This window comes from Lycorma delicatula, chromosome 10, assembly GCF_047948215.1.
Source record: "Lycorma delicatula isolate Av1 chromosome 10, ASM4794821v1, whole genome shotgun sequence".
In the NCBI taxonomy this organism is placed as follows: Eukaryota; Metazoa; Arthropoda; class Insecta; order Hemiptera; family Fulgoridae; genus Lycorma; species Lycorma delicatula.
The window spans coordinates 95,452,454-95,468,978 of NC_134464.1; the positions used below are offsets into that span (position 1 = coordinate 95,452,454).

The 16,525-nt window shown below is 28.2% G+C and overlaps 1 protein-coding gene across 1 annotated transcript in view; it reads right to left on the reverse strand.

Annotated features, from left to right (window-relative positions):
- The window catches only part of LOC142331766 (uncharacterized), a 106,708-nt gene that overhangs the window by 43,684 nt on the left and 46,499 nt on the right, over positions 1–16,525 (reverse strand). Inside the window, exon 2 of the mRNA XM_075377851.1 lies at positions 6,365–6,575. Within this exon, the coding sequence (XP_075233966.1) occupies positions 6,365–6,575 (211 nt within the window). The remainder of the gene's footprint in view (positions 1–6,364; positions 6,576–16,525) is intronic.

The following is a 16,525-nucleotide window of genomic DNA, read 5'->3' on the forward strand; positions in this document are numbered from 1 at the left end:
ATATATGGGACATTGATGCCATTAAATTTTCAACTTAAAAGGTCAAGGAAGTGAGCAAGGTCACTATAGAGCAAGGTCACCCTCAGTATCTCAAGATTTCCCCTAATTAAGGTCTTATTTTTCTTAGGCACAATTGTTAAAAATTAAAAAAATAATAATTTTTACAAAAAAGCAAAATTGCACTGCTACCCCAAAAAATGCACCAAATAAATTAGTGGCTAAGTGAGTGTTCTGCATCAATAATACCCCTTATCACCATAAGGAACACTAGTGTAGCACTGATGTACAGCTATTGTAGTCGACTGCTATGTTGTTATATCGCAGGTGAATGGTAAAATTTAATAAATGAATAAGATTTAAAGTGGGCGCTAGTACCGCCACACCCATATGAGGTATGCACGCATGCTTTAGTTAGAATCATTGAATTAAATAAATAAAAAATATTATATTAAATAAAATTATAAATATTTTAAATTAAGTTGCGTGTATAAGCCGTGCATCAGAAAAGAGCCATGTGACGGGAAATTCCTACAACTATGCGGTCAGCTTTTTTTATCCCACGTGTGTGTTTAACAAAAAAACTATCACCAATAACATTAGCCAATATTAGTGCGTGAACAGAAATACCGGACAATAAAGAAGATTGCAAGAAGGTCTGAAAAAGTTATGTATTAAGTTTTGAAAATACTATATTTATTAAATTTGGTTTTGGTACATCTTAAAAGTTATAGTTCAAAATAATTTTCATTGCTGATACATACAGAAAATCTTAGCAAATTTTACAAGTTTTACTCATTTCAATTGTAATCATGTAATGAAAATATAAATGTTACAAAATCTTAATTAAATATTTAAAAAAGATAACTGTTGTTAAATTAAAATATAGTTTCTTTGTAAGAAACTATAGTTTGTAAGAAACTACTTTCTTACAAAGTAGTAGTTTCTTAAAGTAGTAGTTACTTATAGTTTCTTATAGTTATAAGTTTCTTTGTAATTTATAATCACGTACTGTACTTTGAAACAATGATACAAAAGAAAATTACAATACTTCATTATTTCATAATATTAGTTAGTAGTGCCAGAACTTTGGAATCTGTTCAGGAAATTAAACTTGATGTTGGGTAACTTTATTAACATTTATTTTTTGTTTTGTATTTTCATTAAAATTTATTTTTAATAAAAATAAAATATATTGGGAAGGTTATGATTCTAGCTGACCTGTAATAATTGTATTATAATCTGCAGAGACTGATTGTAAAAAAATCATATAAATATATTATAATTTTCTTTGTAGTAGATTTTTTTCTATTTCTCTAAAAGTTATTTTAATTTTATCATAGTTATTGACAGATTACAAAACTACATGTATATATATATATTTTTTTTTTTGTTTTGTTCTTGCCTTTTATAAATAAAATCTTTGTTTATAATGATCATAATATTTTATCATTACCTTTTTAAAACTATATTAAAAAAATAATTAAAAATTCAATTTTTTAAAAATATTGCTTATTACTTTTTTAAAATAATTAATATTAGCTCAACTTTTATAAAAAAAAAATCAACAAAAGTTTTTAAGTTAATTGATAGTTATATGTTGATCTGAAACTCAGAGGCTTAAATAATTAATGAGAGATGAATCAACTATAAGACGTTATTTAATTAATGTCATTTGTTTATCACCTGTCATGATCACGTCATTATTGTCAAGGTTGTACCTTGAGATATCATTTGGTTGGCACAGGTCAAAGTTTTCATATCAAAATGAAAGATGTGTCTACAGTGAATGAATTTAAAGAACGGAAAAACTGAAGGCAACTGGAGAGTTGTTGAGTTGAGTTTATAGCTGAGTTTAAGTGTTCTAATTCGGTGTAAAAGATTAATGAAATAAGGTCGTTCGGAAAGTTATCTGCCTGACCAGGAAGCATGACCAAATGATTATGATATTTGCCAAGTATGATCTTTTAAATGGCTTGCTGTGAAGTTTCAGATGTGTGTGTTGTTTCTTTGTGGTGATCGAGTAAAGTTTCACATTTTTTGAAAAATTAATAAAATTGAAGTTTGAGCCTTCATGAAATACTTTGTTTTACTTATGTTTTGTTTTGTACCTTAAAAGGTACAACCCTGATGGACATACAAAAAAGCTGTAATATTTTCCTGGCATTATTCATTTATTCTTATATAGTGGAAAAATAATGGTACATGTAAAAGTTACCTAAGATTTATTTTTTGGGGTGGGGGTAATTTATGATGAAGTTTTGTTATAAAATTGTCATTATATGTTTAAATAAACCAAAAAAAAGTTAAAATTAAAAAAATCGCTATTTCTTAATTTTTCTGCTCTCCCACCTTCAAAATCATCTTTCAAGAAAATTTTTTGATTTTTCTACGACTACTATGTTAACAGAAGAAACTAAAAGAAAATCTACTGAAAATGTACAACCAATAAAAAGTTACATATAATTTCTTTTTTGGGAGAGGGGTGAATTATGATGGAATTTTATTGTAATATTATTGTTATAAGTTTATTAAAAGATTAAATAAACCAAAAAAATTAAAGAATTAAAAAAAAATTGGTATTTTTAAACTTTGATCAACTCCCCCACCACCAATATCGCCTCCAAAATAATTTTTTTGGGGTTACCTGCAATATTTTATGTTTAGGAATACATAAAAATAATCTGGTTAAAAATATGCAATAAATAAAAAGATTTTTATGATTTTTAGGAAAGGGGGAATTTTGGGGCAAATTTTTCTAAAAAATGGAAAGATAAGCATGCACTGAGCTTAATATAAATGGGGTTATGTTTGTAAACTTTTGAGAAAATTGACCCCTAAAAACTCTCCACACTCTGGAGATTGTCACCAAAATTCTACCAACAAATTGTCGCAACTATACAAGTCTCTGTACAGAATTTCACCAAAATCGGTTAATCCAGTCAAAGGTTATTCAGTTTCAAACATGCCAATACACTACAATACATGTATGTATATACTTTTTTACGTTTGTTATACTTTTTTGTTTATATATATATATAAACAAGAAAGTGTGTGTATATTTATATATATATATATATATATACGCACATTTGTTTAGTTTTTTGGAAGTCCCTGGGCCATGAAATGTCAGGTAAAAACCATACTCCACATTTGACTAATTACCATACTTTCCTAAGTAAAAAATTAGATTCAATTTTAAACTATTCTTCCCCTTTGTTCTGTACTAGAAAAATGGACTAATGATTTAAATGAGGTCATACATCCAATCAAGATGATAAAAAACTAGGATGTCTGAAAAAACCTATATGACTGATGAAATCATCAGAAAATTCAACACTGCCAAATTAAATGATCGCCGACTGAAGGTAAGTGACTTTGCTGATATTGCAAACATCTCTATACAATTCTTTTTGGTATGAAAAACCTTTCTGCTCAATGCATTTGAACTTTTCAGCTCAATGCAGTTAAATGCATTTTTGGTGACAAAAATGCATTGAAATGAACACTTCTCAAGGGTGTTTGTACTTATTTATATGTAATTTTGCAGAGTTTCTTCAGCTTTCTATAACAATAGATAAAACATGATTATTACAGGCTGGAAACCATACAACAGCTCAAACAGTGAGTAGGAGCAGGTGAAATTGTGCCAAAGAGACTGAAAACAGTTCCATCTGCAGGAAAAGTCATAGCTAGAGTTTTTTTGATTCTCATGGTGTGCTAATAATAGACTACCTTTCTTTCTTTTTCTGCTTAGCCTCTGGAACCTCTGCATAGTATTACTTCAGAGGATGAATAAGGATGATGTGTATGAATGTAAATGAAATGTAGTCTTGTGGAGTCTCAGGTCGACCATTTCTGAGATCTGTGTTTAATTAAAACCCAACCACCAAAGAATACTGGCATCCATGATCTAGTATTCAAATCCATATAAAAGTTATTAGGATTTGAATCTTAGAACTCTCAACTTTGAAATCAGCTGATCTGTGATGACGAGTTCACCACTACACCAACCTGGTGGGTTTAATAGACTACCTGGAAGGTAGGAAAAAAATGGGAAGTATTTGCATCACTACTGGACCGACTGAACTGTGCTATTCAGACCAAATGTCTACATCTGACTAAAAAGGATGTGCTCTTTCATCAGCTACACTGAGGTTATTGCAGCTAAACTCCGTGATCTGCTTTTTGTAATGTAACTACATGTGAATTTGCTAGGTTTGACACACAGGGATTACTTCCTCATCCCAAATCTGAAAAATGTCTTGCTCGACAAGATTCGATTCAAATGATGAAGATAAAGCTAGACAATCTCTTATTTTGCAGAGATAGAGAAATTACATTATACTTCTTTTTTTTTCTTCATTCTTTTGACTGGTTTGATGCAGCTCTCCAAGATTCCCTATCTAGTGCTAGTCGTTTCATTTCGGTATACCCCCTACATTCTACATCCCTAACAATTTGTTTTACATATTCCAAATGTCGCCTGCCCACACAATTCCCTTACAATATTACCATACCTGTCCCTCCAATATTAAAGCCACTATTCCAGGATGCCTTATATATGTGGCCTATAAGTCTCTCTTCTTTTAACTACATTTTTCCAAATGCTTCTTTCTTCATCAATTTGCTGCAACACCTCTTCATTTGTCATTTTATCGACCCAACTAATTTTTAACATTTTCCTGTAGCACCACATTTCAAAAGCTTCTAATCTTTTCATCTCAGGTACTCCGATCGTCCAAGTTTCACTTCCATGTAGAGTTACGCTCCTAACATATACTTACAAAACACTTTTTTTGATTAAACAAATTACATTTCTGACTGAAGGCTTGTTTCGTCTGTTCTATTCTGCATTTTATATCGCTTCTGCTTCATCCATCTTTAGTAATTCTACTTCCCAAATAACAAAATTCTTCTACCTCCATAATCTTTTCTCCTCCTATTTTCACATTCAGCGGTCCATCTTTGTTATTTCTACTACATTTCATTACTTTTGTTTTGTTCTTGTTTATTTTCATGTGATAGTTCTTGCGTAGGACTTCATCCATGCCATTCATTGTTTCTTCTAAATCCTTTCTACTCTCAGCTAGAATTACTATATCATCGGCAAATCGTAGCATCTCTATCTTTTCACCTTGTACTGTTCTCCGAATCTAAATTGTTCTTTAACATCATTAACTGCTAGTTCTGTGTAAAGATTAAAAAGTAATGGTGATAGGAAACATCCTTGTTGGACTCCCTTTCTTATTACGGCTTCTTTCTTAGGTTCTTCAATTATTACTGTTGCTGTTTGGCTCCTGTAAATATTAGTAATTGTTCTTCTATCTCTGTATTTGAACCCTAATTTTTTTTAAATGCTGAACATTTTATCCCAGTCTACGTTATTGAACGTCTTTTCCAGGTCTATAAATGTTAAGTATGTTGGTTTGTTTTTCTTTAATCTTCCTTCTACTATTAATCTGAAGCCTAAAATTGCTTTCCTTGTCCCTATAATTTTCCTGAAACCAAATTGGTCTTCTCCTAACACTTCTTCCACTCTCCTCTCAATTCTTCTGTATAGAATTCTAGTTAAGATTGTTGATGCATGACTAGTTAAACTAATTGTTCTGTATTCTTCACATTTATCTGCTCCTGCTTTCTTTGGTATCATGACTATAACACTTTTTTTGAAGTCTGATGGAACTTCCCCTTTTTCATAAATATTACACACCAGTTTGTATAATCTATCAATTGCTTCCTCATCTGCACTGCGCAGTAATTCTACAGGTATTCCGTCTATTCCAGGAGTCTTAATTATACTGAGGGTATTAAAAAGTTGGAAAGTTATTTGTCTAAATGTATTGAATTGCAAAATGATATTATTTAAAAATAAAAAATTCTGAAAAATCTTGTTTTTTTGTCAGGCCAAGAACTTTCTGAATGATCATTGTTTACTGTTTATTAATTTTTATGCTAATCTATATAGCAGGAACATAAAAGAAGGAAAGAAAATCGAGAACAGGTGCAGGTATTTGAGGAGTATTTTTGGGGAGACAAAGATATATAGTATAAAAAGAATTGCTTGAGAGAATAGTTCAGAATGAAAAGACTGCTGCAGAAAATTAAGAAAACAAAATATGATTTGAAAAACAGCCTAAACTAGTCTTGATAGCATAAGAAAATTAAAAGTGTTTGGAATACTCAGCCCAGTCACCTAGAGTGAATGAATACAATCATAAAGTACATTGTTCAAACAAGCCAAGTTAAATATACCAATCAACAGTAATGTTAACTACTAATAGAAATTAGTAGTCAAGTAAGATAGTAGTGTAACATTAACAATTAATCTAGATTAGCAGTTAATTAAATAGAAAGATTTTCTTACCTACTGTGTATAAGGGATTAACGAATGTTACAAGCAGTCCTGCTTCTAAAGCACCATGAATTGCAAATACATATTCAGGAATATTAGGCATAAGTAATCCGATAACATCACCTTTTTTTAGTCTAGTTGTTGATAACAAAGCACTACCAAAACTTTTTGTAATAAATCTTCCTTCTGAATATTTATATGATCTACCGGTACTACCACAAGTCTGTAAAAACAGATTAAATTCATTAAAATCTTAAAAAAGGACTGTATATAAATCTAAATAAGTTAGAAGGTAATTTGTGTCCTATAATAAATAATCCATTCCTTCTTGTAATAAATCTTACTTCTGAATATTTATATGATCTACCGGTACTACCACAAGTCTGTAAAAACAGATTAAATTCATTAAAATCTTAAAAAAAGGACTGTATATAAATCTAAATAAGTTAGAAGGTAATTTGTGTCCTATAATAAATAATCCATTCTGTAGCACTATGCTAATGAAATGTAAACTGCTTCTCTAAATAATAAACAAAAATTTAGAAGTAATACAGAATTACTGAAATATAACTTTCTCTCTGAAAAAACAGCATAATCCAATGTTTATTTTGACACAATATAAAAGCATATTATTAATTTTCATTTGATGTTATGAAATCTTAGTACTGAAGATCTAATAAAAACTAATTATATCCTTTCCATGATGTTGCAAAGAACTGACAAATTATTTAATTCAATACAGTATTCAAAGAATTGAGTGGGAAATATCTGGAGAATGGGTTAGTAATCCGATGTTCTGAGAACCTTCAGCATTTTGACTAGTCAGTAATATATGTATATGGAGACATAGATCAGCTTAAAGTAAAAAAGTTCACTTATGTCAAAAAAAAAAGAATTTTACAAAGAATATTCTTTTATTCCAAGATTCTTGAACATAAGGAAATTTTTAGTCTTTGTACAGTACTTATAAATGGAAGAAAATTCCATGAGTGAACTGATCAGTGATCCACTAACTTCATTTCAGTTCTGTTTTGTTGTAAAAAGATTATGTTAGAATGCAAATTGATTGACAAAGTGAAAACTGCATCTGGAATTAATTTCCTATATGATCAAAATAATTGTAATGTTGTAGGTTGGTGCTGGAAATACAAATGGGTTCAGAAGCTAAACCTGACCAACATTTGAAAGTAAATTCAAAAAGAGGAAGAGTCACTATAGAAGAATACTGTGAAAATGTGAATTTAATATTAAGTATTCAAAAAAATATACTTGTGAGCTATTGAGTTCTTCTATAGCTCACAAAAATAAACATTTATTGATTCTAACATTTTTTTTTTGTTAGAATTTTTGGTATTTATTCATAAAATTATTTTCATTTTTTTAATGCTTAAAGACATCTAAATTTTGATATTAACAAAATATCACATTAAAAATAAACAAAGTTTTTATAATTGACTACAGTAAGCCTTAAAGCTTTGAGCTAGCTTACATTTTGAATGATTTTTTGTCAAAATTTTATGACAATTTTTTATGGTCTTTGGAGACTGATGTAGGAGCATTGAGTGTTGCAGTTTTGTGCATTATGTGCTAGTCTGTATTAAGAAAAATCTTTATTGTTATGATGCATTTGAAGAGTGTGGCTGTTTTAAATTCTGTTTATTCAATTAGAATGTTGATTCTGTTTATTTTTGTGCTGTTTTATACTTTGAGTTGCTCATTTATATTTTGAGTCAATAAATGTGTCTAGTTTGCACTCCTTATTTTTATATACAAGAATTTAATAGATTGTTAATATTTGGGTACATCCAACTTGTTTTAATAAGCTGGTTATTAAAAATGGATTCTGTTATGGAGTGAAGTACTTTTATATGCTGTTTGTCTTGTATCCTGTTTGCCCTAAGCAGAACTTAATTACTGTTTGGGTAATCAGAAGTCAGTATATCCTGGATATATTTTGTGAGAGTATAATTTTCTAATCTTTCTTATTAAATAAACACTGAAGTATTAAATTATTAATCTGAAATACATTATTAAATACAAACTTTTCAAAAAATAAGAAATACATTATTGTTTATAATGCAGTGCAACATAAATCAACAAATAAAAATAAATGATTTTAATTTTTTGATCAACTGAAACAGAGTATATCATTCTACTGACTGATAACATAATAACATAATTCCATGACCAATTCAGATTATTTATATACAATATACCAATTAAATCTGTGTTACGCAATGTAGAGCATAAAGAAATAATACAGATGAGAAATTTAGATTTTGAAAAGGATCACTTTGGATAAAATATAAATTGGACTGTGTTAAAACATTCTTTTTAATGTAAAAACTAAATAAATAAAATAAAACAAAATATTGTTTAGAAATAATTTTTTTTACTAAATTAATCACAAGATCAATTAAATGAATGAAATGATCTCAATTAAGTTTGAATGCATTACATTAATAGAATTTTAATTTAGGACATAAGAATCAATAAAATATATTACTTTTTCTATGGAAATAATAAATTAGTTAATAGAAATTATTTTGTTATCCATGATAATTAAAAAAGGGTGTTTTAAGTAAAAATTGAAGTTTTACAATTTCAAATAATGTGTTAACAATTTAGAATTCAGATATTTTTTATGCTTGTACTATATTTATAAAGATAAAAAAGACAATGTCATGGTGTACATAAATCTATTTATTAATTATTACATTATCTAATTCTGCATAATAAAATTATTTACTTGTTTTATCAGTGAATGAACTTTAATCAAGATGACACAATTAGATCAGGCTCATTTGTTATTGTGAGAGGAAAATTTAGAACTAATCATATTTTAACATGATGTCATCTCGATGAAAGTGAACTCTCTGATAAACTTTAAAGATTATCTTCATTAGAATTTCATTTGTGATGTAGATTAATGGCCAACACCAACTGTTATAAAATAGGAACTACCATTATTAACTTCCTCTTTTCAACAAATAATAGATCAACATGATAAAACAATATTTTCAATTTTATAATATAATAAAAATTATTTCTCCTGGTGATTTGAATCAGTGTGCAGTAGTAACATATTATTATTATTATATACTGCAACACATTGTTTCACAATAGAAATGGGTACATTACGTTGTTGATTTGCATCATCCTTTCTTAAAGCTTGTCATAAATAAAAAGAAAATACTTCATCCCTCACTTTTCCTAGTTAATCTAGAATGAGATACTTGTTACTTTAACAGGTGGCTTTGTTATTTTTGGGAGTGACTTGTGATTTTCACCAATAAATATTTTATGGGACACTTAATGCACATAAATTATAAAGAACATAACTCAATCGCTAAATAACTGGAAGAAATAAGGTCATACAAGAAATTATTAAAACTATGATTCAGTTTTTCCTCAATTGTATTAAAATGATACTGTTTTTAATGGAATTCAGCTTAAAAAATTTCTAAACTCGTTTGATTTGTTTCAAATAGTACAGTGTTTCTGTCATTTACAGTGGTAATCATTGTCTTAGGATATCAGGATATCATTGATTAGGATATCAGGATATCATTGATTAGGATATCAGTGAGGCCACATGATACAGACTAAATAGTAAATTTGATCTACGTTATGTTACTTTATTTAGTAAGATAGTACGTTGAGTTAATTATTTTTACATGCTATGTATAAAATTTGCAGTTAACACTTTTCATATGTGTCGTGCTTGTATGTGGTGATTTGCAAATATTTATTCTGCTGTTGTGTGATTGTATAAATTCTTTGATTTATGTGTGAGTGTGTGACCAGTTTTCCCACTGTAATATTTAATAGCCATTGAAGATTAATTTGTTTTTGGTTTAAGAGCACTTAAGAGAAGGGAGTAGACAATGTGTACTCCACTACTGAACAGTTGATGTCATATAAAACTAAACAAATAGTTTATAATACTATATCTGGTTAAAATGTGTAGTTCTTACACAGATATTTGGTATGCAAATTACACACCAGGAAAGCTAACAAAAATTTAATAGTCAATTTCAATATGACAAAATATTTTGTTTATGTAAGATAATATATATTCATATTATCTTGGTTATATCAATATATCTCTGATTATTATGTGAGAATATTAGCTGTTGGATGTTTTGCAGACAGATTTCTGTAAGGATGATGGAAATTACGAAGTTGATTAGTCAGGTTAAAAAAAATGATGTAATTTGTGGAGAATGTCAGGGCTGTTTTTCTATTAATTATGTATATTGTATTACATATCTATTATGTTGTTTTATGGGGACAAAATATTGATGTAATAATTAATTTTAAAAGTAGCAAGCGCTGCTTACCTTCATAGGTAGCTTATCTACCGGTTTGGTATTTTATTTAACTTTTAATCAGAAAGCAAGAGACCTTAAATAGTTCTAAAAGCAGTTTCCATCTCACTGAACTCCAGTAAATATTTGCCTAGCCCATAAAATACTAGAAGACTTTATGTCACCACAGATCGAGTTAGGATAATTAGCTAGAACCAATATGATTTCAGTGGTATCTATTAAAGGAAGAAGAGAACAAAAAAAGCTGGCAGAGTATCAAATGATTTTTTCGGCTAAGTCGGTCCATTCATGATTACTGAAATAAGATTTAAGCATCAAAATTTCTAAATTTTGAATAAAACGTTTTTAGTTTTAGGGTTCCTTACTCTGTGGGGAAAATTTATTTATAAAGAAGTGATCTCTAACAAAAAAATTAATTTAAAAGAGAATTATTTAAAAATATAGTAAAGTTAATGAAAGTAATGAAAACAATTTTTTTCTCATTTTGGGCCCGAATGTAACATAGGTTCCAATACAATATAACATAGGCTAATTTTAATAGCTCTTTAAGTGATGAAGAAAGAAACAAAAAAATAATTATAATAATAATACAAATTAAGAGTTAAGAGCCAAAAAGCAGAATATATACTTTTATAGATGAGGAATAAAATTTTCTAAAAATATTCATATATAAACTTAACAAATTTGCTTAAGTAAGGTTTCTCTAAATCTAATAGCCCTTTCATAAAGGCTAAAATAAGAGAAAGAAAATTTTCAAAAACATTTCTTTACTATAGGTTTGGGGGTCTATAATTTAAAAAATTGTTGACTTTCTTTATAGCTCTAATAATGAAGATCTAATAAAAAGAGATCTAGTATGAAGTGCAAACTTTCAAAATTTTGAAAAATGCTTAAACCAATGCTTAAATCAAGGGAGATACAGCAAGAGAACAAAAAACAGATATCTCAATTTTAAGAGGAGGGGATTGACTTTTTTGAAAAAAAAATTTTTTGATTCATTTATATAGGCGTAGTAGGTAACAAATTTGCATTAATAAAGTTTTCTCTAAAATGCCTCTGAAGAAAATCGAAATTGGTTTTTTCGCGATATCCCCCTCATAGTAACGAATTTTGAAAGAATTAATATGATAATTAATATGTGTTACCGTAACATATATATATATATATATATATATATATATATATATATATATATATGTAATCTGTTAACACCGATTACCGGTAAATCTTAAGTTTTACCGGTAAAAGTCACTTGGTAAAATTCAAAAGAAATCTTGAAAAGACATTTAATTCGGACTTTTGCCAAATCGTTTTGGTCATTGTTGACAATTACCATATTCTGTTGGTAAAAGTTGACAATTCTGCAACGAAATCACTTCTAAATAGGAAAGAGCATGAATTTAAAAATGCTCTTCTCAATTTCGGGATTTCAGTTCAAAAATTGCATTAAAATTAATCATTTTCAAACGTGAGAATAATCAATTAATAGTTAACACTTAAATACACAGTCTGAGTCTAACACCCGGATTGTTTTTTAACCCGATTTATTTTCAATTTTTGCTGCGGGAAAAAAGTTTTGAATCCCAACTGAACGTTTGTCATTAAATAATCATCAAATGAATAATGACCAAAACTATTTGGTAAAAGTCCGAATTAAATGTGTTTTCAAGATTTTTTCGGACTTCTACCAAGCGACTTGTTAAATGTTAGAATTTACCGGTAAAACTTAAGATTTACCGGTATTCGGGGTTTTACCGTAATATATACACACATATTTGAACTAAATTTGAAGAAAATCGGTTCGATCAACCCTCAGTTATATGGTGTTTTTTGGTCAAGATAAACCCTAAGTCTTATACAAAGACTTTAATTTTTACTATCTTACTACCCTAAAACGTACAAATTTATAAAAAATAAAACTCGATACCCCATTTTTGACGTGATCACCATACTTTTCCCTTTAATATAGCTATTAAATAATTTAATTCCTTATTTTTACGTCAAACTTCCTGTTTTTTTTTTGTTTCTTTTATTACATAATGAAAGTACTTTAACATTTAATAATTTTATCTTTGATAAGAATAAACGACTAATTTAATGTATTATAATTTATCTATTATCACATGCAAGAAGACTGACTTAACAGATCAAAATAAGAAAAAAGTATAAAAAAATTTGCAATAAAATAAATAAAAATTATTACAATTATAAATTGGTCAACAAACTGTTAACAGTTAATTTATCAAAAATAATGATTAATTTATTAACATACATTACTTACATCTTAAACAGATTACATTTTGTTTCAACAAACTTAAAGAATAACATTAAAACCGAAAAAAATTCTTATGCAGTTCTACGTAATAAGATCGACTTCTCGATATTTTATTTTATATAAATTTTTTTGCGCAACAATTGTACGAAACTTAAATTAAATGAAAAAACTGAAGAGGTGTAATTTACAAAAAAAAAGATATTTAAATATATTTTTTGTTTGTAAGAAAATTACATTTTTATAACTTTTTTCGTAATTAGATGAAATAATTAATAATTACGGATAGACCCTACACACAAGTATCAAATTTAAATTCACACATCACTCACTGCGTTGGCGCGTATGAAAAATACACAAATTCAAAGTCAACATAACCTAAAATTGAGATAATGTTGTGTGTTGTCGACATTAAATTGAGCATAACTGAAAAACGGCTAATCCAATCTTCATAAAATTTTCACACGTACAACTTCAGATACACTACTACAGTATATCTAAATTTCAAAGAGATTGGTCAAGTGGTTTTGGAGATTTTTGAGCGACAAATATTTTACATAAGCCTGTATATAAATATACGAGGAAATAACATTTTAAGTGAATGGTATTTTCGTACTTCTCATAAATCAAAATGGTAAAGAAAATTCATTTTTACCTCTCAATTCCAGCGTGCGACCGAAAGTAATACCGTCATACTTTTCTTCGAAACGTACATAAAATAATACTACTCTTAATTTATTTTTATTTTTTTCTAATATTCTGTATCAGATTAAAAATTAACAGTTATTAACCTCATATCCTTTAATTTAATTTATGCTAGGGATGGATGTAACTTTACTATAAAAAAATCATTTTAAAAAGTTGTAAAATACGAAATGAAGGAAATAATATGACAAGTGATTCATTATTTTTCTTAACAAAGTTCAATAGAATAAGTAAGTTAAAAATTATAATAATAAATGACGTAAAAAAATAATATTTTTTTATAATTCTCTTTTAAACTTTTACTTTTGAAATCAGTGGAAAAAATTAACAATAATTTATCTTAATTTGGGAACCAATTTCAAAAATTAAAAATTTAAAACTATGTTTTATGTCCTATTACGTTTTTTAAAATCGGGTTTTAAAGCTTTATTTAATTAATTATTTTTTAAACATGCGTAGGCCAAATAAAAAACTTATATGACAAAACACCATTCGGAAAAAACGCAGAACGCGAGAAACCTGACTTAATAAAAATAAGAAAAGGAATATAGAGAAATGATGTGAAATAACAACTGAACATGTGTTAAGACTGGATTGCGGAAATGTGTACTATTTAGCTGATCTCCATGGAGAAGCGATAGCGTTTTCGCCTTTATCCGGGGATTATGTATTTGATCCCGTATCAGGCATGGTATTTTTTCACTGGCAAACAAAATTATCATTTATTGATAAACTGTAATTGGGCCTCAGGCTGTTGTTGTTTAAATAAATAGCTTATTTACATTTAGATTTCTAATTATATGAATTTATTGAATTTTCACTTGAAAATACTTTGAATGTCGGAATGCCTATTATTGTATTGGCTGCAGGCTGCATTAGTACACTGTAATAATAAATGAGAAATCAGTGTAATTAAAAATCATCGGTGTAAATAAATATTATCAAATTATCTACATAGATAATAAGTCATCTAGACAAAACTTAGTTATCCATACTTAAAAAAAAGTACATAAAAGTTGAATTCAAAATCCTTCTTTTATTGGTATTAAAAATAAAACCGTTTTCAAAAATCGCACAACATTAAAAGTATTTTCAAAATTTTGACTTTTAAATCGAAGTCAGATTAAAAAAAAACAGTTTAAACAACTCTTCATTTAGTACCGATTTCAAAAAGATAATATTTAAAGGAAAAAGGTGACAACACAGTAGTAGGCCTTTCCCGTCACGGAGGTAAAGTTGTGTTCCGGGAAAATCCTGCAACTGTGGGTTGTTTTTGATGCACGGCTTACACACACAACTTAATTAAAATATTTATCATTTTATTTAAATATAATATTTTTCGTTTATTTAATTCAATAATTGTAATTAAAGCGCGCGCTCATACCGTACTTAATTCGGGCGGGTGTAATGATATTAGCGACGACGGGCGATCGACTTCGGGACCCAGCCAGACCGAATTACTTTTATACACTTTAAATATTATTCATTTATTTAATTATACCGTCCACTTGTTACGTCGCAACATAGTAATAGTTTAAACCATTTTTTGGGAGGAGGAGATGGGATTTTGCAAATTTTTTTTGTTGAAAATATTGTTATTGTTTAATTGTTAACAAATGTGTCTAAGAAAAATATGACCTTAATTAGGCGAAATCTCGAGATACTGAGGGTATTCTTGCTCTACAGCCTCATTTCCTTGATCTTTTAATTTGAAAATTTAATGGCATCAATGCCCCATATGTAGAAGTAGTCTGACCTGGTTTGGTCAAAATCGGTTCAGTAGTTCTGGAGATATAAGGTGATTTAGAGGCCAACTCCGAACACACACACACACGTGTATATACGAACATTAACATCTGGAAAATTTCCATCTGGATTCTTAGGTTTCTAAATGTCAAGATCTGGTGAAAACCGTACATGCCCAAACTGGACTGATTACAATGCTTTACCTTATGGAAATTAAAATTTTATATTTTCACTTTTATATAAAATATTAATAGGCCTAAAAAGTGACAAAATATGATAAAATAACGTTTGGAACAAACACAGAAGTGAAAGAAGCTTATATAAGGATAAAAAAAAAATTAATATAAGAGAAGCAGAGGTTAAGAATACGTAAATATATATAATTACTTTATCATTAGATTTCCCATTAAATTTCTTAATATTTTAAATAAGAAAATAATTTCAGTTCGCCTGGACACAATATTAGAAAAGTAAAGGTAATAAATAAGTAAAATATTCTTCAAATAGTATTTTTTGAAAATTTATCGTTAAAATAATTTTCAGTTAGATGCAATTTATTTATGACGGAATTGTCAGAGATATTTCCTCTATAAAATAAAAAAAAATTCCACAATAATTCTCCGACTTTTTAAAAAATCAGGTATGAAAAACTAGAAAAAGTAAATTAATACCTCAGAGAAAAGAGTGAAGCGAACAAAAAAAAAAACAGCCTTAAGAAATCGGGTGAACAAAATGGAATCTGCCTGTCGTTTAACATAAAACATATACAAGAAGTTTATAAATGCAAGGTTAAGGCTTTTGAATACGGTAATTTGACCAGAAGCGATTTGACCAAATGCAGAAGGAACTCATCCTTTTCTTTAAAATAAATCTAAAAAAAAGAAGATTTTTAAGGATAATATATATGTATACTTTTTTTTATTAACGGCTAATTCATCTCGTAAACTCGAAGTTTGGACTTGAGAATATGAAATGGAAATTTTGTAGCGGGTGAAAAATGCTTTGCCTAACCGGGATTGGAATCCGAGGCCTTCCGGGAAATAACACATATATATTTAAATTACGTCTTCAATAAAAAATGATATGCTAGGAATTTAAAGAAATAACAGAAATAATGCA